This window comes from Urocitellus parryii, chromosome 10, assembly GCF_045843805.1.
Source record: "Urocitellus parryii isolate mUroPar1 chromosome 10, mUroPar1.hap1, whole genome shotgun sequence".
NCBI classification, from domain to species: Eukaryota; Metazoa; Chordata; class Mammalia; order Rodentia; family Sciuridae; genus Urocitellus; species Urocitellus parryii.
In genome coordinates, this window is record NC_135540.1 from 56,331,649 (window position 1) to 56,358,969 (window position 27,321).

Here is a 27,321-nt window from a genome sequence, read left to right on the forward strand (position 1 = left end):
GATTCACCTGATGTTAGATGAAATATTCTATACATGTCTTTTTAGTCCGTTTGATTGATAATATTTTTTTTTCAGGTCCAAAGAGTCTTTATTGACTCTTTGTGTCTGGATGACCTATCTTAATGATGAGAGAGGTATCCTAAAATCACCCAGTATTATTGTACTGGGATCTATCTGAGGCTTCAGTTTGAGTAGTGTCTCTTTTATGTAATTTGTTACACCCACATTTGGGGCATAAATATTTATTATTGTTATCTCTTCTCTATCTATTGTTATCTTTACCTGTATGAGTTACCGTAGTTTTTTATTTCTTCTATGTGAAGTATTTCTCTAAGTAAGTTCTATAGTGCTGGCTTAGTAGTCATGAATTCTTTTACTTTCTACTTATCTTGGAAGATTTTTTATTTTCTTTTCAATTTTAAAGGATAGCTTTGCTTGATATAGCAATCTTGATTGACAATTATTTTCTTTTAGGACTTGAAGCAGATCATTCCAAGCCCTCCTGGCATTTAGAGTTTGTGCTGAGAAACAATGATATTGATTGGCTTATCTCTAAATGTGATCTGATGTTTTCTGAGGCTTTTAAAATTCTATCTTTATTCTGTATGTTAGGCATATGTCATGGAGAGTTTCCTTATTGATCTTGTCTATTTGGGGTTCTGAATAATTCCTGTATCTGGATGTCCATTTCATTCTGAAGGTTTGGAAATTTTTCTGTTATCATTTCTCTGAATACTCATTGTCCAATCCATTAGCCTGTATCTCACAACCCTCCTCAGTTTTAATGATTCTTAAGTTTAGTCTCTTAATGTTCCAGAGTTCTTGTATATTCTGATCATGGTTACTTATTTTCTTTTCTTTAATCCTGTCTGAATGTTCTTGGCTGGCCACTTTGTCTTCAAGCTGTAAGATTCTGTCTTCAGCATTTTCTATTCTATTAGAGAGACTTTAAATTGAACCCTCTATTTGATTTATTGTGTTTCATTTCCAAGATTTCTTTTTCAATATCTCTATTTTCTTATTAAATTTTTCATTCATGTCCTGTTCTGAATTCCTTAATTCATTCAATTGTTTTTCTGTTTTCTTGGAATTTGTTAATCATTTCTATAATTTTTATAATCATTCTTTTGAATTCTTTATCTGGTATTTCATCCACTTATTTGGGGGGTCAGTTGCTGGTAAATTATGAACTTTTGGAGGTGTCATGTTATCTTGTCTATTCATGTTTCTTGTATTCCTGTGTTGGGTTTTATGCATCTATTAGAATGTATTTCTCTTCCACTGCAAGTGTGGGCCTCTTAAGGGTACGGCCTTCAGTTACCAAAGTGTCCTAGAGTGATCTATGTTGAGATTCCTCTGTAGGTATGGTATCCACAGCCTTTATGTTGATGCTCTCTGTTTTTGCTGTAACAGGGAATATACATGAGTGGGACCTGAAGGCCCATCCCTAGCAATTTCTACTTATGGAATTAGTTTGGGTTTTTGTCTTTTCTATTGTTTGTATTAAAGTATTGCTTAAGTTTGAGTGTTGTTAATTTGTGAGTGGAGCAAGGTGTGCTCTTTTGGCTGAGTAGCAGTTTCCACCCTCTGAACTTGTAGTGTCCCAATTGTTTCCTAGCATCTCACAGAATAGGGGGAAACAAACAATAGCAACAACCAATGCAAACAACACACAGCATTAAAATAATTGCCAGCTTCCTCCTATTTCATCTATAGTGTTAATTACCACACAAAAAAATAGGAATGCTGTGGTCAGAGATTGCCAAAAGCAAAAACCATAAGTAACCATGAACTAGATCTGGCATAGAAGCAAACTACAGGTGTCAACTGTGTCATCCACAGCAGTAATAATTGAAATAGCATGAGTGGTGGGGGCAGAGTTATGTAAACTAATTAATTCTAAAAGATGATAAAAATACAGTTCATTAAGCGAAAAGAAAATGTGATAGGAAGGTAGAAAAGAGTTTACAATTTCAAAAGTTAACATGGGCTGGGGATGTGGCTCAAGCGGTAGCGCGCTCGCCTGGTATGCGTGCGACCCGGGTTCGATCCTCAGCACCACATACCAACAAAGATGTTGTGTCCGCCGAGAACTAAAAAATAAATATTAAAAAAAAAAATTCTTTCTCTCTCTCTCTCTCTCCTCTCTCACTCTCTCTTTAAAAAAAAAAAAAAGTTAACAGACAATGCAGAAGATATTTGGTGGGTGATGGTTAAAAGGAAGGAAGAAAAATAGGAAAAACAAAGTAAAAGGAGCAAAATAGAGAAAACAAGAGAATTTGGCTATTAGTGGCAGAAGAAAAGACAAAAATAGAAAAAAGTAAGGGAAAGTGCATGGAAATGGAAGGAGACCCTCAGGGTTATACAGAATTACATACAAGAGGAAGTGAGGGGAAAGGGAAAAAAAAAACAAGGGGGAAGAAATGAATTACTATAGATAGGGTAGAGAGAGAAGAGGGGAGGGGAGGGGAGGGAAGGGAGGATAGTAGAGGATAGGAAAGGCAGCAGAATACAACAGACACTAGTATGGCAATATGTAAATCAGTGGATGTGTAACCGATGTGATTCTGCAATCTGTATATGGGGTAAAAATGGGAGTTCATAACCCACTTGAATCAAAGTGTGAAATATGTCAAGAACTATGTAATGTTTTGAACAACCAACAATAAAAATTTAAAAAATTAAAAAAATAAAAATTAAAAAAAATAGAAAAAGTGAAACAAAATGAAAACAAAACAAAAATAAACAAACCTCAAACCCTAACCCTCAAAAGATATAAGGCAAGGAAAAATAACATTTAAAAAGTGCTATAAATGAGAAAAAAAATATATATATATATTTGTATACATGTCCCATTTCTTTTCGGGCTATGTATTGAGAGAAAGAGAGCAATGACTGGGGTTGTTATCCCCTTCTTCTTTTTTTAAAAATCTTCATTTCATTTTTATGTGATGCTGAGGATCAAACCCAGTGCCTCATGCATGCTAGGTGAATTCTATACCACCGAGCCACAACCCCTCAACTTCTCTACTTACCAGTATAAGGTGGGATGGAGTGGGTGGGGCTGATGAAGAGTTCTGTGGGAGGAGTTCCCAATGCTGGGGGTTTTTTTTGGGGGGGGAGGGGGTGGTCTCTGTTTAGAAAGATAAGATCTAGACCAGGTAGGTGCTTCTCTCTGTTGGGGGCCTGGATCTCAGGAGCCCCCAAGAATTCTGCTCAAGGAGCAGGGGAGCCAATCCTCCACACACTCTGCTGCCAGGAACACAGCCTTCCCAGGCCTAGTCCCTAGGTGTACTCACACCCACCCGTTCAGAGTCCTAACCAACTTCAACTGGTCATGTGAACTCCAGACTCAAAGGAGAAGTGAATTGGGCTCCCCTTTGTTTTTCTGACTTGAATCTCCCTGGGTACAATCTTTTCTGTGCTCCTTTCACTCACATTTTGGTAGGCAGAACCTAGGCCACACAGTGAGTGCTGGCTGAGACAGGGCAGTGTCTGCTGTGATTTCCCAGCTTTGCAGCAGTACCTGCAGCATGGACATTTCAAGTTGGCTCCACCTCAGCTCTCTGTGCCCAGTTGAGTACCAGAGAACCAGGGAGCACTTTTAAAACACTGTTTCACAGTGTACCCTCTGGACCAACCAAGTTCAGTCTGCTTTTCTGATCTGGTTTTTCTATACCAAATCTGTCTGTTGTGTTTTTGTGTGTGTGCCAAACATCCCCCACCCCCAGGGTGAACCAGAACAGCTCCCACTGCCACAAATGGCTTGGCTCCAATGTAGTCTTTCTTCTTGCGTTTAATGTACCCAGATTTCTAGTCTCTTAAGAGGTTCTAACTATTCACTATTGAATTTTAGTTAAATTCCTCTTTCACCCACCTCATGGAGAAGCGGTACTACTGCTGCCTGAATCCTGAGCCACAGAGCAGCTGGGAATGAAGCCTTCCTCTAATCCACCATCTTAAGTCATCCATCCCAAGCATTTTGGATAGGGGACAGTCATTCTGAATTATTGTAGCCATTAGCAATATACTTTTGGAAAATTTTAGTTATCATTACTTCAAATACTGCTTCTGTTCCTTTCTTCTCCATGTACTATTCTCATTATGCATATTTATTCCTTTAGAAATTGTTCTATAGGTCTTAGCTATGGAGGTCCCCCTGCCCATTTTTTTCTCTTTAATTTTCAGTTTGGGAAGTTTCTGTGGACCTCTCTGTTGATATATGGTCAGGCTCACTGGTTCTTTGCTCCCCACCATCTAGTCTACTGATGAGCTTATCTGTCGCCAGCTTGCCAGGCTGATGAGATGGGCCAGGTTCAAGGATCTGGCTGTATTAATAACTAAGAAAACATCAAAGAAACCACACAAACATGAAAATACCTTTTTCTCAATTGCTGGGATCAGGGACAGCTCTGCGACCTCAAAGATCAGCTCCCACGCTGGAAAGAGGGGGTAGGGGGGCAAAAGAGGCAAGCAAGAGAGCAAGCATACCCGGAACCCCTCTATTTTTGGGGGAAAGGACATTCAATAGAAAGTTCCACCCAGATAAGGCAAGGGATTGGGTTTCGAAGGGTGGAGTCTTACTTGGTGTTGTCTTGTGGTCAGCAGGTTGACTGACATCTTGGCAAGTTATGCCCATCTCAGGGGCAGAGCGAGAGGAAAGGCACACATACATCGCACAGCCCAATCAGGCAGCAGTGTCAGACTAGTCCCCTCATACTGCTCAAATGCACATAGCTCACACACACAGCCCATGGATGGCTCATAACGCCTGTCAAAGACATTTTTGTCATATTGGTTTTTATTTCTAGCAATTCCTTTTGGTTCTTTCTTAGAGTTGACACCTCTCCATTTATATCCCTTGTGTTTTTGCATGTTGTCCTTTTTTCCATTAGAGACTTCAAATATTAATCACAGTTTTTTAATATGCTAATCTGATAATTCAAAAAATCTGTGCTGTGACCTTCCCCTTCCCCAAATCCCAACATGAAATATAAGCTTTAGTCCAGGTGACTAATCCACAGCCTCCAGTTCCTCCCTGCTGCGTGTTGGAATGAGCCCCAGGGGCCAGTGAGCCCATGTCTAAGTGTTCTCATGTACAAGATGCTCCACCTAACACTAACCAAGAGACTTGACCCATCTCACAGGGTGAATTAATGGGAACACAGACATGGTTGGAAGGAAAATGACAGAGGAATTATACCAGATTAATTGAAAATTAAATTTATAAAATAAATTTGAAATTCAAAAATTATTTAAATGATTTTTTCCCTAAAATACTGGCAAATTTGGATTTGAAAATTCAGAAAATGAAAATGAAATCCACATGAAAGACACTTATAAAAGGAATAAACAGCCATGAAGAAAAATAATAATTATGTCGTTTGACTTTTACTTTGTTTTGTTTTGGTACTGGGGATTGTACTCAGGGGCACTTAACCAGCGATACACACATCCCCAGCCATTATTTATTTTTTATTTTGAGACAGGGTCTAAGTTTCTTAGGGCCTCGTTAAGTTGCTGAGGCTGGCCTCCAACTCATGATCCTCCTGCCTTAGCCTCCCAAGCTGCTGATATCATATTTGACCTTTATAAGGTGATGCCACAGTGTTACGCTAGCTTAGGTTGGTGTTTTAACATATAAAGTATATAGTGCTTGTAGTTGTGGAAAAGCAGGGCCAAAGGCACTTGTCATAAACTCAGAAAAGCATTTTTTGTTTTGTCTTGAATCACTGCATTATTCTTTTTCACTTGTTCTTTTTATTTAGAAAAGCATTTTAAAGACACCTTGACCAAACTCCAGTCAGGCCCTTTCAAGCCCTCTGTTTAATTAGGCTTTAGTTTTGGTCTATATAAACTGCTGCAGATTCTCAGCACAAGTGATGTGATGCACATATACATGTCTGCATTCCCTCCCTCTTACACTAAGACTTGAACAAACATTGCACAGTTTCTGACAGTTCACAGTCTCATCTCTAGAATAACTCCAGCCCCCTTAAAATGCCTAGCTGGAAGAGCTCAACACCGTCAGGAGAATTTAGTTTGTTCCCACCAAAACCTGGTGATAGGCCAATAAGCCCCTGAAGCCCTCTTAGAGCAGTTACTTTAGATGCTTGCAGTTTTAAACCCTTCTCTGCCCCTTAGAAGTGTACATCTACCACCTGGACCTGTCTTCTCAGGACCTGAGGGCTTTCTTTGAAATGCAGGTATTCAGGGACTTAACTCTTGCCCTGGCTCTGATTTGCTCCAGGCCCTCCTGTCAGGAAGATGTAATTTGTTTCTCCTCTGAATAGGTGCAATGAACAAACCCCATGCCTCCATATTGACTCCCATCCTCTTTTTATAAATTTCCACTTTCCTGACTGCTCAGACCCTTGCTAATCTCCCTCCCTATTCTTTTATTCTTCTTTTAAAACATCTAGCAACCTCTATATAAATTGAAGTCGGGTTCAGTTCACTTCATACTGGGCCCCCATCCCTATTGTAGTAGTTTTTAATAAAAATCTGTCCCGGGCTGGGGACGTAGCTCAGTGGTAGAGTGTTTGCCTAACATGTGCAAGGCCCTGGGTTCAATCCCCAGCAGTACAAAAGTAAATAAATGTATCTTTACTTCATTAATATCCAGTTCTGTTGGTCTTTATTATACTCCATGGCTTTGAACAAAGTTGTGCCTGTCTGTATCTTCCTTTTGCATTCAGACCTTTTAATTGTCGATGTTTTTCATGGTAAAGAACTTTTGAGTCTTGTGTGGATTTCAGAAGGCTACAAGCTAGTTTGCACCCCTCTCTGACAACTTTAGCCTAGAACATGGAAGAAATTAAAAACCACATCAAAACTTGAATAACTAGGTGGCAGTGGAAGAAAAATAACTCCACAACTATTGGCATGAATGGAAAACCAGCAGCTGATACTGATTGTGGGACCACCTGTCTCCCCATGTGCAGCTGTTTCCTGCTGCCTGGCCAGCAGGTCTGTCTGCTCTCCCTCTTAGTAGCATTGGTGAACAGAAAGGTATCATCACAGCCTAATTTTATGTGAATTTGTAAAACCACAGAGGAGGAAAGATGTGAAATCCATAATCAAAAGAGCACTATGTTAAAAACTCTGAAACTGGGACTCCTGTGGGGATTGAAAAAAGTAATTTTGCCTCTTCTCTTCGTATCTGAAAATAGACCCTAGTAACAAGAGACAGATTAGGAAAAACAAATAGTAGTTTATTAATGTGTACATTTCATACACACAGTGATTCTCAGAGAGGTGGCTCAGCATTCCTGCCTCTATAACATCTTTAACAAAGAACACACGTTTTAGAAAAGTGCCAAGACAAGTGAAAAGGACCCTGAGTCTCTTGGGACAGCAAATGTGGGAAGGCTGGTAAGCTAGTTAATGGTAGACAAAATCTAATAAGATTTGTCAGGGAGATGGCTCCAGTGCCATCTCTGGGCTGAAAAGGGTCTACATTTGTCTTTAGTGACCCACCTTTGTTCTGCCTGGTGGAGTGGGGAGGAGACCTTTGTAAATCTGTGGCCTGTATTTTGGCAAGCAGAGGTGTCCCCCTGAGGAACTGTTACTGTACAAGGGGCAAGAGGCAGGGCTCTACTGCTGCCACTCCATAGACACTCAAGGGTCAAGTTGGCAGGAAAATGGGCTTCATTCAAAGCCAGCTTTGCAGGAAGATAGAGGAAACTTTTGTTTGTTTGTTTCAAATCACCATCTTCAAAGAACTCTAGGTCAAGAAAAGCTTTTATTAAGAGAACACAGAGTGTGGGACAGAAAGCCAGGGCAGGAGGTAGTTTTTATTCTCAGTTTGAAGAAGTTGCTTTTGATTTTAGAGGGAGACTAGAGCTTTTATTGTGTCTGCTCGTTACATGCCTTCAGCTTAAAATAATCCTTAAGGCAAAGTGGCACATTTTGGAGACAGCATAATTTTGATCTCCTACACTCATTCCCCCCCCCAAAAAAAATGCATATATGAATTGCCTTTCAGTTCTACATTTATTATGACTCCATTTGCTGAAAAGAACTTACACTTGAACTGCTTTTACCTTTGTTTACTTGGCTGTGTCCTAGCTTCCTTCCCCTGTGGATTCTGACATAACTGTTGGAAAGATGGGGACAGAGAGTGGGATATGGGATGTGAGGTTGAGCTCAGGTATAAAAGTGAGCCTGTGACTCCATAAACCCATAAAGGTGAGGTAGTCATCTTACACTTCCTGTATGTATATTTTTAAAGCAATAGCAAAAGTCATGTTACAAAAGACAAACATAATGAATTTAAATCAACTGTCTTATAATTTATCATTATAGACTGCCTTATTAGGATCGACTAATCAAATTATCTAAAATAGAACAGACCAAAACCAGATGCCTCCCTAGGAGGTGCGGTATGCAGATAGCCAGGCACTGGGACTCAGATTGGCTCCTTGGACTCACACAGAAGGAAATAGTGTAGTGACTTCCAACATATTTCCTTCCCCACCCCAGAAAAATCAAGCTATGTGCACATGACTGAGATGGAAAGTGTGAAATCCTTGGTTCACAGACTGTTCACAGTCCTACATTTAGAAGACTCTCAGAAGAAAAGAGAACAACACTTGTTGGAGAAAATTGACCACCTGAAGGAACAGCTGCAGCCCCTTGAGCAGGTCAGGAAGCTTCATAGCCTGTATTTGAACACCAGACTGACATTATTGTGCATTATTAAGTGTCCCTCGTGTGAGCATTTTTCTGAATGCTTTACATATGCTCAGTTTCCTCCTTTTAATTCTCATGAGTCTCAGTTCAGTTTTCTTCCTTATATGCAGATGAAGAAACTGGACGATAGAGATACACAACTAGTATGTGGTCCAGTGTGAACATGAACTTGGGCAGTCTGACCACTGAGCTGCCTGGAGAGGATCAGCCCTGTAAATAAGTAGTATATGAGCTGGGATGCACGACTTGGGAGTGTTACTTCACAGGCTCTTGTTCTGCTTAACAGAATTGAGCCTGGGAAGTTAGCAATGGCTTCCTGACATTTGACGTTAATCTGTGATGAAAAAAAAGAATAACTGACTTATTTGCAGAGTAGGGTGACGCAATTTGTTTCAGGGGATAAAATCTTGTTTTCAATTTTTTTTTAAATGGGAGGGTATATGTGTATCTTGTCCACAAATAAAGTTTCTTGAGATATAATTTTTAATAGTGTTTAAAGGTATTTAGAGGATGCCAGAGAGAGGAACTTTAATTTTATTTTTCTGGATTGCTTATGCACATTTTTATTTTTTTAAAGATATAAAAAGGTGCCCATGGATACTTTTCCTGTGCTTTGAGCTACTGTACTCCTACCTATGGCTAATTTTTTATTTTCTCTCTACATATTCTTACCTTTCACTGGAACTCTCTAGTTCGCACATAAAAGCCTTATTGTAGTCACATAATACCTGATGCAACGTGGGTTAATTTGGCCTTTTGCATTAAGAAATGAATCTGCACTGAGTCTCGTGTACAAGTGTGCCTCTGGATGAATTCCTAGAAGCAGAGTTGCTAGGTCAAAGAAAATGGGCCTATAATTTTACTTAGGTTCAAAGGATGACTTCTGGGTTTTCCATCGTATGCCCTTTTATACTAGGGTTTTGGTTTTGTTGATTACCTTTATAATTTAAAAGAGAACTATTAATGAACTGATGTGGAAATGAGTAATTAATATAATGTTTTATAAAGTATCTCTCCATATACCTGATCTCTTTATAAAGTAATGCAGGCATGCACTGGTTCAAATATTGCTCTTGCTTTTTCCCCTTAAGCTGATGCACCTATAAACTGAATTAATGGTCTTCCCCCTTCCCATGCCTTCTAGGTGAAAGCTAGAATTGAAGCTCGCTCTGAGACCAAAACCAGAGGACTCCTTTGGGCTGGATTAGCTCTGCTGTCAGTTCAGGGTGGGGCACTGGCCTGGTTCACCTGGTGGGTGTACTCCTGGGATATCATGGAACCAGTCACATACTTCCTCGCATTTACAAATTCCATGATCTACTTTGCATACTTTATACTAACTCGACAGGTGAGTAGTTAGGAAGTAAGTTCAAACATTTTGCAAGGAATTTCTTACCCAAGCCAAGCAATAAAACCTTTACTGAGTACTGCCATCTGGGTCTTCATGAGCTGGCGAATTTTTGTTATCTTCACCAGACTAGATGGAGAATTATAGCACAAATAAACTATATAAAATCTCGAATGAATAACACAAATTCCTCCATTGGGATCTTTTGTCCTATTTGTGTTCTTCATGACTTCATTCATAAAATAAAATTGAAGTTGCATTGTAAAATACCAAGTAATTCATGGTAGTTTTGCCAAAAATCTCCCTTCGCATTTTTCTCCTATTCTTAATTTCTCTTACCAACTTGCTTGTTTGTGAAAGGAGCAGCTGATGTTAAACAAGACTAAATGTTCTAGTTGTGTTGGCTTATGTTTGCTCTAGTAGCCACTGCAAATATTTTTTTCATTCTTCTGCCTTCCCCTTGCTTTGGTGTTGCTAAGTCAAATATCTTTCCTCAAGAGGCAGTATGTTCATTCAACACATGCTGTTTTCTTTTCTTTAGAATTATACTTACACATTGATTAGCAGAAGGCAATTGCTTCAGTTCTTCCATAAGAAATCAGAGCAACAGCATTTTGATGTGGAACAATACAACAAGTTAAAAGACGACCTTGCTTCGGTATAAAATACATCTCATGGCTGGTTATGTTGGGGACCCAGGACTGAGGGAGGGAAATGCAATTGTTGGGTCCTCTTCACAGGCTAGTATTTAGAGAGATTTCTGTGTATAGCAGGACTGGTCCACAAAATGGTTGACATATCTGATATTAACTTCACATTCTAGCTTTATTCTTCTGTACTATACAAGGGGATAGTTTTAAATGTATGTGAAAATGTCTTATGAGTTTGAAATAGAAAAAATAAAGTTTTCACTAGAAATCTGTTTCTAAGCATACAGAAAGTAGAACTGTAGAAAGATAAACACTGATGGGAATTTTAAACTCTAAAGGCATTTATTTATGTTTATTTCCCTTCAAGTAGAAGAATTATAGTATTCCTCCTCTCACCCCTTCCCCTCTTTCAGATGAGGAAATGGGCCTTAAAGTTACTTACCCAAGTGTTCATTTCTAGAAGGGCAAGTGAGCCTATCAGACTTCAAGCCTGTCAGTTCTTAAGTGTTTTTTTCACCATCTGTTCCTTAGGCAGCTTTTATCTCTGGCCTCCCAATGTACTAACTTTATTCGGATACACTTCTCAGCACATAACTGGATTTTTCACTTTTCTTAGTAATTTTTTTAAACAAAGTCTTGATAAAAATATCCTCCCTGTCTTTTGTTTTATCTGTCTTTTAAACTATCCACCCTTGAAATTAAAAAAAAAATTACTAGAATTTGTAAGCCAAAATTAAAGAACTTTAAAAAATATTTCATATTATCATTATATAGAAAAATATAATTTTTTTTCATTTTGTAGTTTCCCTAACATTTAAACAATCCAAGGCTAAGGAATCTTCTTCCAGCATTTAAGATATAATATATCATCTTGTAAAGCATTTATTATATTATTTTTAGGTAATAAAGTGAAGAGAAAAGGGGAAACTTACAGGTCACAAGACTTTATTTTTTAGAATATGAACTGGAAAAAACATTTCAAAGGGAATGAACTAATATTTTAAAGCATATGGATGAAGTAGAAACTATAAACTCATCTTTTAAAAAGGATTCATATAAAATTGAAATAACTATGGCATTTGTGCTAACAGTTTAAATACTCATTCCCCAAAGAAGACATTAACTATATAGAATTCCAGGCATTAATGCCGGTTTCTCTTCTTCTCTGATCTTGTGCTTCTGCTTTTTCCCATGACAGGCTAAAGAAGCCCTGAAACGTGTGCGCCATTCTCTCTACTTGAGGATGCCAAGTAGAAGAACTCAGTGAAAAGAATTAATCTCACATTTTTAAACACCATTGGATTTTCCATTTTGTATTGATTTTGTAATTTCCAAACTGGATGTTTTTGAGTCTCATAGTTCATTTTAATTTTACTGTCTAATCTTTTTAGTTAATAAATTCATGTAAAACAGAATTACTTGTAGAAGTTTTCACTTGACATTCTTGGTGTGTAGATGTTTGTGACTTGTTATTGTAGACAGCCTGTCTGCCTCTTCCAAGCAGCAGCTGCTGCAGTCGGCTAAAAATCCTCACTACCCTGACCTGTGTCCATCCCTTTGTGGAGGCAAAGCAGTGTGTGTGCTTGGCATCCACTTTCAATCTCAGGCTTTGTTTGGAATTGATTTGTCATTAACTCCTTTTTTTCACACTCAGTAATTAGAAGACCTTTATCAAAAAGGTATGTTTTGTCTCTAACTGCAGTTGGTATTTTCTGAACTGCAACTGAAATACAAGCTAAGTATTGCTTTTGAACTAGCAGCTCACATGTCCCAGTTCTCAAAGCCCAAATATTTAATCTTCTTCATCCCAACAAGTTACTATCAGAACAGTATTATTCAAATTTTATATAAGAACTAAGCTTTAAAAGTAATATGTTATTCTGTTAATGTGACAGTCAGTGAATGAGTCTGATGATGGTCGAACAATGTAACTGGAAGTGGAAGATGCTGCCAAATCATGTTTTGCAGGTGTTTATCCTACAGTGCCCAAGAATTACTGTGAACTGTATTCACCCTCATAAGTTCATAAACTAGTTCTTGAAGGTTTTTTTTTTAAATGGGAGTTAAATCATATTTAAAAATGTGTTTATTCCTATTTAGATGAGACAGTAAACATATATAACCAAGTAAAACAAGTCCACTACAATTGCACAAATAAGAATATGACTCAGAAAAATTTAATAAAACATGAATTTCAAGTATCTTATCAAGGAAAACCAATTTACCTAATTCTCAGGTTTCAAAAATATTATGCAATGAGCCTTTATAAAAAAGTCACAAAATACAAGTTAAATCAGCTAAATATTATTGGTAACCTTGCAATTTACTAAAATAAGAAAGAAAAAATATTTTTTAATGTATAATAAATTCGTGAGGATTTCTTCTCAAACCCTTTCACCATGTGCAACATCTTTTTTAAAAAATTTTAAAAAGGCAGTTCTCTACTGGGCATTAAGCCTGGAAACATTTTAAACTTCTCCAATTTAGTGATGCTATTTTATGTAAAAAGGGAAATATATACAGAATACATACAGTAAGTCAAAGTGGCTCCTACTTACTAGATTTTGGAGAGAAATGCAGCTTTTTAGTTAGCATGGAGGCAAAGCAGGGAACCTGCTTCTTGCCAATTGCATTTGGATCTTTGCAAAAGTCCACTCGGCGCTGAGAAACCTTCCTATTCACCAGAGTGAGGAGTTCCGTGAACTCTAAGGAAGAGCCATATTTTCTCAGCATCTCACACAGATCTTGAATGTACCATGAGCCATTCACAGTTTCTCGATGAGAATAATATCCTAAAAAAAATTTAAAAATTTTTTTTAAAAACTATGAAGAAAAAGGACACTGTAGTTTTCTCTCTTTCGACTTGAAGTGATTGAAAACTACCCACTTTTGTAGTTGGATGCACATCTATAATCCCAGAGACTCGGAAGGCCAAGCAGGAGAATCACAAGTTCAAGACCACCCTGAGCAACTTAGTGAGATTCTATATCAAATGCAGCTCAGTGGTGAGCACCATTGAATCCAATCCCCAGTACTGGGGGGAAAAAAATAAAAGCACTTTATGATTCATGGTACAGAAGTGTGTGTTCCAAATCCTTGGAAAAGACTAAGTCATGTCCATGATAATGGTTTGAAATTTTTTCTGTTGACTATTCTCATGTAAGAGAATATATTATTTCTATATTTCTACTTTATTGTTATTTCATTTTTGTAGTACTGAGGATTGATCCTAAGACCTTGCACACGCTAGGTAAGCACTCTATAAGAGGTACATCCTCTGCCCCTTTTATTTTGAGGCAGGGTCTTGATAACTTTCCCAGTTCTCCTGGAACTTACCACCCTCCTGCCTCAGTCTATGAGATAGACATGTACCACCAGGCCCAGATAATTCTAGTTTTATATAAATGAGGTTATTTCTATATAGTTTTCTCCATTAGCTAAAAACAAAAACAAAAAAAAACATGGTAGCTAGTGATCTTAAGGTGCAAAACAAGACGTCAAAATCAGTAAGTATAGTAGCAAAGAAGAATTGCTATAAAACATTTTTCAGCAATGCTTTCCATGGATATTACCACAATGGCATTACCACCATTAATCATTGAGAGCAGGCTGCTAGTATTTGGTATCATTAGACTTGTTTTGCTCGCCATAGCACTCAGGAACCATTCTTCTATAAATTATTTTACACACTCATTTTCTACTCTATGCCATGTGTTAGATCACTTCTATGTCTTTGTTGGACATGGTGGTTGATCCTCAAAGCCCTGATCCAACTCCAATCTGAGACTTAGGACAGCCAACTCTATGTTGTAAAACACCCACTCACCTTCTGCAACAGAGTAGCACATAAGGAAGTCTGCTCCAGCAGGCAGCGTGTACATGGAGGCAGCGTCCACCTCAGTTACATTGTAGAGATTGTCTGTCTGATGATCCACCACATCCAAAGGAGTTACTGGCACATCATGCTGGTTTCCCCGACACGCCTACAAAACAGAGAAAGAAACCACCTTCTTTATCAACTGTTTCCTTCCCAGGACTTAACATTTAGAGTAAATGTATATAAATCAGCACCTCTCATATCTGTAACTGAAACCACACTATGAACGGCTGAAAAACTGTGCATTTGGGTTTAGAGGGGATCAAGGGAACTAAAGCTGACCAAGTTTAGTTCCCCTTACATTTCCTTTAGCTGATGTTTTAAAAGTAATTAGTATCCCCAAGTACACACCAAACTGTTGAAAGGTATACACTGTAGAGAAGGAAAATGCATGTTACAGTTTTAAAATTTCTTACACATTAACCACATCCATAGCACCAAGAGTCACATTCTATTAGATGTTATAATATTTACCTAATTTTTAAATCAGGTTATATATTTCCAGATGGTGTTTTCCTATTGGCTGGCAGCCACCATAACTTGTCAGTAGTCAAAATGATGCCCCCTGACCTGAGAAGAGCCTGTCATCATACCTTTCTTTTGTTCTTACTTTGAAGTGAGATTACAAATCTGCCTCTACTAATTCTGACTCACTCAGAAGCTAACCTTAAATTCTACTCTTAAGTATTATAGGCTTACTTGTGTCCCACTCCCCCAAATTCATATGCTGAATTCCTGGCCCCAGTACCTCAAAATGTGCCTGTATTTGGAGACAGGGCCTTTAAGGGATGATTTAGAATGAAGTTATATGGGGGCCCTAGTCCAGTATGATTGGTATCCTTTGAGTAGAGATGAAGATACAGACACACACAGAAGGAAGCTCACGTGAAGACACAGGGAAAAGATGGCCATGTACGAGTCAAGGGGAAAGGCTCAGGAGAAACCGACCCTGCCAACTCCTTGATCTCAGTCTTCCAGTCTCCAGAACAGAGGAAGGAAAAGTTTAGTTGTTTAAGCCACAAAGTCTGTGGTACTTAGTTACGACAGCCCCATAAACTAGATAGTGACCTAACAAGATTCTGTCGTACCATTTAAAATGCATCAATTAATTTTGAAATGACTAAACAACCACAATCATCAAAAGAAACAGTCCTGGGTGATTTCAGAGTTGGCATATAAACCGAAGATATCCCTAACATTCTATTTTTACAGAGATAAATCTTAGTATTAAATACCAATAACTTTATGAAATCACGTGCCAAGTTTAAGGCCAGACTGCAGCATAGTGAGACCCAGTCCCAAAGAACAAAAACAAATCTGAGGTGGAGAGAAAGACCGTAACTTGGCTCTTCTGTGGGAGGGCTCTCCTCCTCTAGTAGCCCGTTATTTATTTCTAGTTCTGTTTTGTTTAGAGTTGGCCACTCCCCTTTTCATCAGTCATTTTTTCTCTTCATTTTTCTGTTCAGGGCCATCCTCCTCAGCTCATTACTCACCGGTATCCTTCAAGTTTTACACTCATTTTCCAGGCTACATTCAACATTGGTAAACTCACCTACTTCCATGATTTCTGTTACCAACCATTTCCTGATTACTCCCAAGTTTACTTCTGCAGCCCAGGCCACTTGCCTAGATTTTAGACTTGTGTCCTCCACTCTGTGACAGACACCCACTCCAGTGCACTGTCCAAACCATCCTTAGCTTTTCTTATAGCCACCTCCATCTTCAAGGCTTTAGGGCAACATGTGGTATCACTTGATTCCATGCCCTCTAGCCCATTCATGAAAATACAGAATTATAGCACTGGACCATCAGGTTTCCATATCCAATCACCCCAAATCCTGCCTTTTTTTTTTAAATACTGGGGATCGAAACCAGGGACACTTAATCACTGAGCTAACAGCCCCAGCCCTTTCTATTGTTTATTTTTTGAGACAGGGACTTGCTAAGTTACTTAGGGCCTTGCTAAATTGCTGATGCTGGTCTCAAACTTGTGATCCTCCTGCCTCAACCTCCAGAGTTGCTGAGATTACAGGTGGGGCCATCAAACCTGGATGGTTTCCTTTATTTCCCTTCAAAATTACTGATGTGCCAAATGATATTATTCATGCCCCCAAATATTTTTATCCTTAAATCCAATTTGGCAAGAAGGAAATAATCCTGCATTTAGCTGGGCACAGTGGTGCATGCCTGTAATCTCAGTGGCTCAGGAGGATCGAGAATTCAAAGCCAACCTCAGCAAAAACAAGGTACTAAGCAACACATTGAGATACTGTCTCTAAAATACAAAACAGAGATGGAGATGTGGCTCAGTGATTGAGTGCCCCTGAGTTCAAAAAAAATCCTGGATTTAGGGGAAATAGGAAAAGATCAAGGCAGGCTAGACTGACACTCTCTATTCTCATATTCTCCCCACTGTCTTATGTGCTCTCCAGCTCCTGTAGACCAAGTTGAGTCTGATCAGGCTGCTTTGCCTGGTCATGTCAAAGAGCAGATCCTTTTCCAGCGATGCTCCCTCTATACCAAGCTTGGCCAGAGAGGAGTGTATATTTTATATCATTTCAAATGTTGATCCAAATACCATTTCATTTGTAATGAAGACACCGACCACATTAAGAAAGAAATATCACAGCTCAAAGTGCAATTCTGATTGACCAATTACTAGAGAAAGATACTTTCAAAATTGGCTTTTTTACAATCACATGTACTGAACCATAGATTTACAATTAAGAGGATAATATGATCAGTCTTACCTGAATGATAAATATCTTGGGTTTTCCAACCAGGCTCTTACACTTGTCTCCTTTGAACAAGCCAGTCAGTGTCTGAATATCAATTTTGTCATCATGTGCATAAATGTGATTGCCTTCACCGTGGCTTAGGAAGACACATAAAAAGCAATCGGCATCTACATGGCTGGAAGTTGACACTGTGCAGGACCCCAAAAATGCATATAGAATTGAGCACAAGATATTTGTTATCTACACGTAAAAATTCAATAGTAGAAGAAAGATAGTCATGATGAGGGGGACTTGGTATTCTTTTTTTTTTTTTTTTTTTTTGGTACTAAAAATTGTACCCCAGGGGCACTTTCCACAGAGCTACAACTTTAGCCCTTTTTCTATTTTGAGACAGGGTCTCACTAAGTTGCTTAGGGTTTTGCTTAATTGCTGAGGCTCACTTTGAACTTGCCACTCTTCTGTCTCAGCCTCCTGAGTTGCTGGGATTATAAGCGTGTGCCACTGTGCCCAGCCTGGTATGCTTTAATAAATGTAAAGAATCTGTGATGAAATAATTTATTTTAATCTTTACTTAAGTGGGATAATTTATACCAAATTGTATCTTAAAAATGTGAATTACTGAAGTTCAAAGAGATTGAGCAAATTTCATTAGCTTTTCTTAAACACAGAATAATGATGCATAAAACATAAAGAAATGATGATGACATCTCTTCCTTTAAGACTGAAATTGTTCTGATAATAAATTAAAAGTTTTTTTGAGTCAGCAGAAACCTTCCTAGAGCAGACTGGAAAGATCCAGAAACTACCTCTCAACAACTGCCCACATGTGGCTGCACCTCCAACACAGGCATGCTCTGTCTGTACCACTGAGGGCTTCCAGAAGAGTTAAGATGTGAGTCAACGAGCAAAAAGAAAACCTAGTAAGCAGCCAGTAAAGTGATTTGCAATTTAATTACAAGTCTGAAGACAAAGTATGAAATAATTATAATACAAATATTCTAACAGCCCACTAGCAAGTAAGTTGAAAACCCATGACATACAGATGGTTATAAATTATACTACAATACCCAATGAATAATGATGTTGAGATATAATATTTGCAAATCAACACATATTGCAAATATTTCACAGGCAGTGAAAATCTGGGGTATGAAAGGAATCAGTTAAAAATGAACCTTCTGAAGCACCAGTATCTGTAGAATTTGCATTTTAGACTTTCACCACTGAATTTAGAGTTCATTCATTTCTAGAACAATAAACTGTAACTAGTGATATGCTAAATATAAGCTTCAGAGGCAAAGTGATTTGTAAGGTGTCTGGATTTAGTGGGTGATATAGAGGGGCATAACCAAATACCATAATCGATACTAAATTATTAGCACTTTTTTGCCACACAGTAATTTATATTTGTCTTTACAGATAGTATAAAGTCCCGTCAGAGGAAGGTGAGCTATTTTATAGCAAAACTACCTACCCTCCTGAATTTTGTGCATCAGTTCTTCTGCTTTAAGATCATTAAAGCATTTCACTTCAAATCCTAGATCTGAAAACCTGGTGATATATTAAATTGAATATTAGCATATGAGCATTTTTCAGTTGTCAAAATACCCTTACTTCTGAGGAGTCTATACACATTTTTTTATGACATGCAAATCAACTTTTCTTAAGGGGAAAAGAAAAAAATAATAATGATGGTCGTCCTTGATCATCCACTATTGCAAAGGCTTTACATAATGACAGCCAATTCAATTTTAAATATTGCCACCTGCCATGCAAGAATGTTGGTAACAATGCAAAGCCTGCTAACATTTAATAGAACAGGAGAAGGAAGATAACTCAGGCAAGCGCTTTAGAAAGGTGTTCTTTTGGGGGGATTTGTTATGTGGTACTGGGGATTGAGCCCGCACTTCCTGCTTCATGAACTGTGGCCAAGTAAGGCCTCTGATCTGTTATCAGTGCTCATGAGTTATGGTAACAATTTCCGTTATCACTTAATTGAATTGTGTCATCTGGACACACACAGCAAACTACCTGCGAGTAAGGTTCTCTCTGTCTGCACTGGTGCCTCGCCTCTCCGGCAGCATCAACTGCCAGTAGAATCTCTCGTGATTGAAGATTAGAGCAAGTCCTCTCCTCTTGTGGTCCATTTTGTACTTCTCTGATGGATCAAACATTTCACTGTTAATGAAAAATTTAGAAAGCAATCACTTCAAGTCATATTAAATAGTAAGCCCTTCTAAGGCCAACGTCAATGTGTAGATAGATATCTGCTGCTTCCACCTGCCAGGCTGAAATTCCACTGGTGTCCCCTGAAGAAGGCTGGACTGGCAAGAAAAGTGCTGAACTACTTCTAGACCCATCAGTAGGCCACAGCCATGTGTCATCCTGAACACCCACCCCAACCACTTGGCTTCGATGTCCCCCCCCTCCTACCCCCCCCTCACCTTTAGCTACCAAGGACAACAGTCTGGTTCAAGGCCAAGCTCTAACACTAGGCTCATATAAGTTATTAAACATTTTGAACATCACTCAAGGTCCTCTAACAACCAGGGGCAGCAACTAACCCTCAGATAAATCAACTCCTCAAAGGCCAACACTTTTAATATACTCAGTTCTATGTATGCTCTAGCTCCCAGAATCCATTCTTGCTTTTACTCTGCAGGATGACCATGACTAACAAAGGAAGAGAATGAAACAGACCCCCTTTGAAATTAAAAGCTCCAAATTGTTTTAACTTCTGGACTTCCTCATGCTGAGGACAGAGGCCAAGGAAATTTAAGACTGACATGTTCTCTGATTAACATAGCCTACTAACTTTGACAAGTATATATATCACCTGTTTCTATAAATCGTAACTGCTTCTGTGGGACTGCTGAAAAACAATACAGCTGTTTCTCCCCAGTTTGATCAAACTGCATAAAATTCATTTTTCCTCTTCCATCCTTTGCCTATTTATTATGCAGGTGGTTGAATCCAGCCAACTCGGATCCACACAGGATTCCTTGGCTTGGCTGCCAGTAACAAGACCTTTATTTAAGAAGAACACACTTTTACCTTTTATAGTAGGCATCTATTTCTGTCATGTTTTGTTCCCCACCTGTAAAAAAAAAAAAAAAAAAAAAAAGTTTATTTTTGTTGATTATTTTACTTATTATACTTTTTGACTTACGGTAGAAAAGCACAGCAGGATCTGCTATCCCCCTTCTAACTTATAAACTTTATGACCTTTAGAAGGCAAGAAAACTGCTTAGTAATAAACAAAGGAGCTAAAATAGTGCAGTGCTTTCTCACCAACTCTTACCTACAAAATAGCCAATCATATTACAGACAGAAATGGAGAAAACTTTTCCCAGATGCATCCACCACAAAATATGCCTAGAGTCACACAGTTCTGTGATGATGGGACTCAAATGAAATACGTAATTGCTTTGTTATGTAGAAAATGTTTTTACAAATATTTTCTGAAACAAACTGAATCATACCAGAGAACGAAAATCCAGGTTGTGGTCAATGCTGATTACCCTTCTAGATGGAAGATACAAAGGTTTGGGTGGAAGAAAGGAAAGGTAAGGCCTGTAAAGGCTCAGATCCTGGCTCTCCTGAATGAACATCAGCACTGATAAAATGGGATACATGCCCACTCCCCTCTCCACTCCTGATCCCACTTCCCCACCCTGTAGGCAGCTTTTCACTGCATCCTTTCCTATTTCCTGCTCTCTAGAGCAGCGCTATGTGTTAGAACTTTCTCTGTTGATGGAACTGTTTTGCATCTGCAATGACCCATGTGGTAGCCACTGGCCACATGTGGCTATTAAGCATGTGAAATGCAGCTAGTGCAACTGAAAAACTCAACGCTGACTCTCAATTAAATTAAATTTATTTTTCCTAGGGACTCATTGTGTTACCCAGACTAGCAGGGAACTCCCAGGCTCTAGGAAACCACCTACCTCAGCCTGGAGCAGCTGAGAATATAGGTACTACAGGCTTGCACCAACCACCCAGCTCTCAATTAATTTAAATATAAATAGCCACTTGTGGGCAGTGGCTTCAATACAACAAGTGTAGTACCTTCTACAATAATGAGAGAATGAATTTGCAAAAATATTACCCTGTAGAAAGCCACACCTATTGGCTGCAGCAGAATGACCCTAAGGCATGGACTCCTACCCAAGAGTGTTATGTTCCCCTCCATCCTAGAGGGTCTCACCAACACCTAATTGTACTAACCTCACTTTTCCCTAAGAAACACCCTGGGAGTGAAAGGTGGGGAATTTGGCTCAAGTTCCCTTGCCTATCCCTCCTGGAATTAACCCAAGTAATCAGAACCAAAGGAGACCCCACAAAGGCATTCATTCCCCTGTCCCTAAGTCAGATTTTTCAACCTGCATCAAAGTTCCTGGTGTGGATGTTAACTTGCAGGTTTCTGGATCCAAACCAGAATTTGTAGAATCAGGATCTTGGAGGCATGGAATGACAATCTGCAGTTGTAACAAGGTGAGTTTTACACCAGAGAGCTAAAAGCAGCCTTGACCTTATCATCTCCACCCTTCCGAGGTGTCCTTCAGGGCAGTAGCCCACAGATAAGACAGCTTTTCAATCTGATCTCACCATAGGGAACCAGGTACTTTCTACTCCACATACTGCTCTGTGGAAATAATACAGGACTTTGTTTCTCCCACATTCAAAAGCTGTCTTGCACCTATTTTCTTTAGATAACTTCACCTCTTATCTTTTAGCCAATTACACTATAAAGACTCAATTGAGGGCTGGAGTTGTGACTCAGCAGTAGAGCACTTGCCTAGTATGTGCATATATGAGAGGCCCTGGATTCGATCCTCAGCACTACATAAAAAAGATAAATAAATAAAGATATTAAAAGAAAAAAGACTCAATTGAATCACTTTCAACTATGCAAATGAAATCCATGTCAGAAAGCCAATCATCTTTCTCACCCCCAAGAATTCTGCACAGCTTGGAAAGTACCCAGTCTCGGTGTTGGTGAAGGAGGTGGCAGACCCTGTAGCTCATCTGCCCAAGTAGCCACTGAGTGCTGACTCTAAGGTAGCTCAAAGTGTTCCTGAAGGAAGCTATGCCAGATGGCCAGTCATCAACTAACCCAAGTCCCTGAGAGTGAAAGTTCTGGAGATGAATTCTTTTTTTTTTTAAATATTTATTCTATAGCTGTGCACAATATCTTTATTTTATTTATTTTTATGTGGTGCTGAGGATCGAACCCAGGGCCTCACACATGCTAGGCGAGTGCTCTACCACTGAGCTACAACCCCAGCCCGGGAGATGAATTCTTGACTGGCTATTTAAAGCTCCTATTTTTCAGAATTCTTCAAAAAGGAACTTCACAATTCTTCCTAAATGGTATAACTTAAGATGTGGGTTTCAGTTGTCTTGAATATTTCCCTCTTCTTAGTCAAGACCTATAGATTTAGGAACTGCTAGTTAGTTTTAAGTGCTCAAGAAAATCTGTTTAAAATGGAATCCGATTTCAAGGTTAACAAATCAAACAATCTCAGTAAGGGATTTTTAAAAAGTGTTTTTAAGGCCAAGTACAGTGGGGCACACCTGTAACCCAGCAACTCAGGAGGCTGATGCAGGAGGATCTCAAGTTTGAGACCAATCTGGGCAAATTAGTGAGACAGTGTCTCAAAATTATTATTATTATTATTAATAATTATAATAAATAAATTGGGGGCAGTGGTGCTCCCCTGTAATCCCAGTGGCTTGATAGACTGAGACAAGAGGATTGTAAATTCAAAGCCAGCCTCTGGGATGGCAAGGCTAAGCAACTCAGTAATAAACAAAATAGGTCTGGGGAGGTGGCTTAGTGGTTGAGTGCCCCTGAGTTCAAAGTACCTCCAAAATAGATAAATAATAAAGGGCTGGTGATGTAGCTCAGGTGGCTGGGACAATAATCATGATGTAATAATGTTCTCTGTAATCTGTGGTTGAGCACCCCTGGATTCAATCCCCAGTACTGTGAAAGAAAGTTAGTTAATTAGATGTTGTTAATTCTATAGGTATAAAAAGAAACTCAGCTTTGGAAACTTTGGTTCTAATCCTGGCTCACTTCAACCTTCGCTTAAATTTGTTTTTTTTTTTTTGTTTTTTTCGTTTTTTTTTTGGTACTGGGAATTGAATGCAGAGGTACCCAACCACTGAGTGAGTCACATCCCCAGCCATTTTTCGTATTTTTTTAGAGACAGGGTATTGCTGAATTGCTTAGGGCCTCACTAAGTTGCTGAGGCTGGCTTTGAACCTGCCATCCTGCCTCAGCCTCCAGCCACTGGGATTACAGGCATGTGCCACCATCCTGAATGGCTTTAATATAAATAGCAGACTGTCCTGTAATACCAAGTAATAACCAGGGCCAATGATCAATCTAGTGAGTAGCCAATCAGCCATAGAGACATATGTCAAGATCCAAGTTCCAACACATTTCTGGAGTTGATAAACTTTAGCCACGGATTCCAGAGAACGTAATACATCATGAGTACTATCCTGGCCACCCTGAGCAATAAGAACAAGCCATCAAAGCTTCTAAGAAGGGCACACTTAACATCCTTATACTACCCACAAATTTTTTTAAATGCCTAAAACTATAAATTACTTTATTGACAAGAGAACAAATTTTAATGAGATGCCCTATATGATGTATAAATTCCTGTTCATCTGTATCTATTTATCAAAAATGTTTCTATCATTAAACCTTCTCACTTCTCCTTTCTGTTCCACCATAATGTAACTCCTGCCTCCTTGTTCCTTAAGTCAGATTAATTTTTTTTTACAAATTAACCACTCCTTTTTTCCCTCACCCTAATTTCATAATTGCTTCAGATAATTCTACCAGCTACCATTGGTCCATGGGTTGGTGGCACGAGAGATACCTTATCTCACTCAGCTACATAGCCATAGGGATAGGAAAGTGGGACTGGTCTGCTCTAGGTCAGAGCGCTGCAGTGAGGATTGAAAGCCAGGTGGAGGTGGATTCCAAAGTCACCAGGCTCCCTCCCACCAGAGATGGAACTACCACCTTCCCAAACTAGATGTACATTCTGTCATCTAAACAAACCTACCTATATTCTCCATCAGCCACCTGTTTGCTAACTCTACATTAAATAAACCACCTTGGGCCTAGAACTCACTGGAAAAGGCAGGGGTGGAGAAAGGAAGCAGGTGAGAAATCCGCAGAAAAGGATTGGGGGAAGGGTGGCAGTGACTAGCGCCCAGACATCCTGGACCCCTGCTGCCTTCCCACTCAGCTGCTGGCTCCTTCCCTCCGTTCAAAAGCTGGTCCGTCCAGTCCAAGGCCACTAACCCCACAACCACGGTGACTTTGACAACTTGCCTCTGGAGTAAAGCTTCCTTTATGCAGCAAAGAAAGCTCTGAAATAAAGATGCTCTGCATTTTCACCTTTTTAAAAACGATGGCCAGGCTTGAAGTTTCTAAACTTTACCAGTAATAAAATGAGTGACAGAAGAACGTCCTGAAGCACGATTTGCAGTTGACTACTTTGTAAAAATAAAAATAATAATAATAATAATAATAATAATAATTGTGATTTCCATCCAAACCGTCCAACAGTAGCAGGTTTCCTGGAAGCAGGAGACCGGGAGGCTGCCTCGGGTTAAGCCCAGGCAACCCCAGGGGCCTCTGCCCGGGCACCCGCCGGCTAACTATGCTCCCGCGATACCCCGTAAGACCTCTTCTTTTTACTTCAAAGTGAACAAACAAGAATCAAAAGTTGACCTCCAAAGTTAACTTTTCACCAGGCCAGGCGCCGGGTGTGGGGGCCGCAGCCTTTTAAAGTTTAAATGGCCCCGACGCCTGGAGAGGGATCCCGGCGGAGGACAAAGGCGGCAGCAACACGCCCAGCCCCGGGCGCCGCTACCGAGGCTTCAAGAAGGCGGTGCCCCGACCCAGGGGGTCCCCTGGGCTAAAAGGCAAAGTGGGCCCCACCGCACCGAGCGCTTCGCCCCCAGACCCGCAATTACCGGAGGCCGTCCAGCAAAACCGGAGCAGCCCGTGCGCCCTCGGGTCTGCACACGCGCCCCCACTACCCGGAGCCCCTCGGCGCCCCGCACCCACCTGCTGGGCCGGGACCCCAAGACCCCAGAGACGAGCTCATAGCGCCCCGCGCGCTGCCAGGCGGCCGAGCGTCGCGCTTCCTGGAGCCCCGGGCGCAGCGCCGGCCCCGCCCCGGCCCCGCCCCGCCCGCCCCGGCCCCGCCCCGCCCCGCCCCCGCCGCCCCCCGCGCTCCCTCCGAGTTGAAGCGCCCCCTGGCCACTTCCCGTCGGTCCCGAGTTCCTGGGGCTGTGGGGCGGGGAACTGTGAGCCACAAATTCTCACCAACTTCCAAGCCCGAGATGAACCTCGCCCTGTGGAAATCCCCGTTGCCACCCAGAGGACCCGCGACGGCCCCGGGGCCCAAGCCCCAGGCCTCCGCAGATCACCTCGGGGAGCTCAGCCCGCCCTCCCCCAGCCTCCAGCGACCGCTCTCCCCGCTCCCTCCAGGTAGAGGGCGGCCTCTGCGCCCTTCACACACATCCCGGAGCCTGACTGTGTAGGGCTGGTAATAAAGTAATTCAGTGCTTGTTGTTTGTCCAGTGGGTGTGCAGTTCAATATGACCAGAGGCGACTGTGGAGGGGTTTGTCGTTACCTATTCGTACGCGCACACGATATAACAACATTATTTGGCCAATATCACTCCCCAGAAGTCCCCCTCCCCGCTTTCCTCTGTTCTACTGATCTCCCGTCGGTTTTCATGATCCCCGCTCCCAACAAACCTTTCTTTTCCTTTTTTCCTCTTTAGCTTCCACAAGAGAGAAAACATACCACCCTTGACTTTATGAATTTGACTTATTTTGCTTAACAAAGTCTTCACATTTCATCCATTTTCCTATAAATGACAGAATTCATTTTTCTTTATGGGTGACTAAAAGTCCATTGTGTATATATATGCCACATTTTCTTTCTCTCTCATCTATTGATGGACGCCTAAGCTTTGTTTGCTAGTATGAGTTGTGCTGCTGTAAACACGGGTATGCATGTATCACGACAGTATGACGACTTTAATTATTTAGGATAGATACCAAGGAGTAGTATAGCTGGGTCATATGGTGGTCTTATGCCTAGTCTTTTGTGGAACCTCCATACTGATTTCCATAGTGATTGGTCTAATTCACAATTCCACCAACAGAGTAAAAGTGTTCCTTTTTCTCCACATCATATCCAGCATTTATTGTTCTTTGTATTCTTGATGACTGCCATTCTAATTGGAGATGAAATCTCAGTATTTTGATTTTCATTTTCCTTATTACTAGTGATGTTTGAATATTTTTCATATATTTGTTGGCCATTTGTATTTCTTCTTTTGAAACATGTCTGCTTAATTCATTTCCCTGCTTATTAATTGGGTTGCTTGGGCTTTTTTTCCCCCCTCTTTTAATGGTAATGCTTGAGTTCTTTATATATTTTTATTAATATATAATTAACATATATTATTGTATGAATCTTCTGTCAGAAAAGTAGTTAGTAAAAATTTTCTCCCATTCTGTGAGTTCTCTCTTCACGTTCCTAATTGTTTCCTTTGCTGTGCAGAAACTTCTTAATTGATGCCATCCCATTTATGAATCTTAGCATTATTTCCTGAGCTTTAGGGGTCCTATTGAGAAAGTCGTTGCCTATGCCTATATGTGTTGACCCTACATTGCTTCTATTCTAAATTTTCTGATCTAATTCCTAGGTCTTTGTTCCATTTTGAGTTGATTTTTGTGCCAGGTGAGAGATAAGGGTCTAGTTTCACTTTTCTACATGTGGACAAACCAATTTTCCCAGCACCATTTGTTAAGGCTGTTTTTTCTTCAGTGTATGTTTCTGGTCCCTTTTTCAAGGATCCTAGGTTTATCTGTCTTCTGTACCCTTGTTCTATGTGTCTCTTTTAATGCTAGTAGCATGCCATTTTTGTTATTGTAGCTCTGTAGTATATATAACTAAGGCA

General features: G+C 40.0%; 2 protein-coding genes across 4 annotated transcripts in view; one reads left to right on the forward strand and one right to left on the reverse strand.

Annotated features, from left to right (window-relative positions):
• The window catches only part of Mcub (mitochondrial calcium uniporter dominant negative subunit beta), a 107,389-nt gene extending 94,606 nt beyond the window's left edge, over positions 1 to 12,783 (forward strand). The window contains 5 exon segments of the mRNA XM_026379526.2: positions 8,485 to 8,645; positions 9,839 to 10,042; positions 10,584 to 10,700; positions 11,891 to 11,938; positions 11,940 to 12,783. Of these exon segments, the coding sequence (XP_026235311.2) occupies positions 8,485 to 8,645; positions 9,839 to 10,042; positions 10,584 to 10,700; positions 11,891 to 11,938; positions 11,940 to 11,969 (560 nt within the window). The 3' untranslated portion in view covers positions 11,970 to 12,783.
• Positions 12,784 to 12,901: 118 nt separating this feature from the next.
• On the reverse strand, positions 12,902 to 25,491 carry Casp6 (caspase 6). 3 transcript variants are annotated; one of them, XM_077803326.1, is made up of 7 exons: positions 25,409 to 25,491; positions 20,362 to 20,404; positions 19,339 to 19,465; positions 18,782 to 18,858; positions 17,320 to 17,495; positions 14,519 to 14,675; positions 12,905 to 13,484 (listed from the first exon to the last, which is right to left on the reverse strand). In XM_077803326.1, exons 2-7 carry the CDS (start codon positions 20,375 to 20,377, stop codon positions 13,243 to 13,245), a joined length of 795 nt encoding a protein of 264 aa, XP_077659452.1. In that variant the 5' UTR covers positions 20,378 to 20,404; positions 25,409 to 25,491; the 3' UTR covers positions 12,905 to 13,242. The 3 variants fall into 3 exon arrangements, with proteins under 3 accessions (XP_077659454.1, XP_077659452.1, XP_077659451.1); XM_077803325.1 differs by having other exon boundaries at positions 12,909 to 13,484; positions 19,339 to 19,485; positions 25,409 to 25,485; XM_077803328.1 differs by lacking the exon at positions 18,782 to 18,858 and having other exon boundaries at positions 12,902 to 13,484; positions 17,320 to 17,443; positions 19,339 to 19,485; positions 25,409 to 25,485.
• Between the last annotated feature and the right edge of the window lie 1,830 nt (positions 25,492 to 27,321).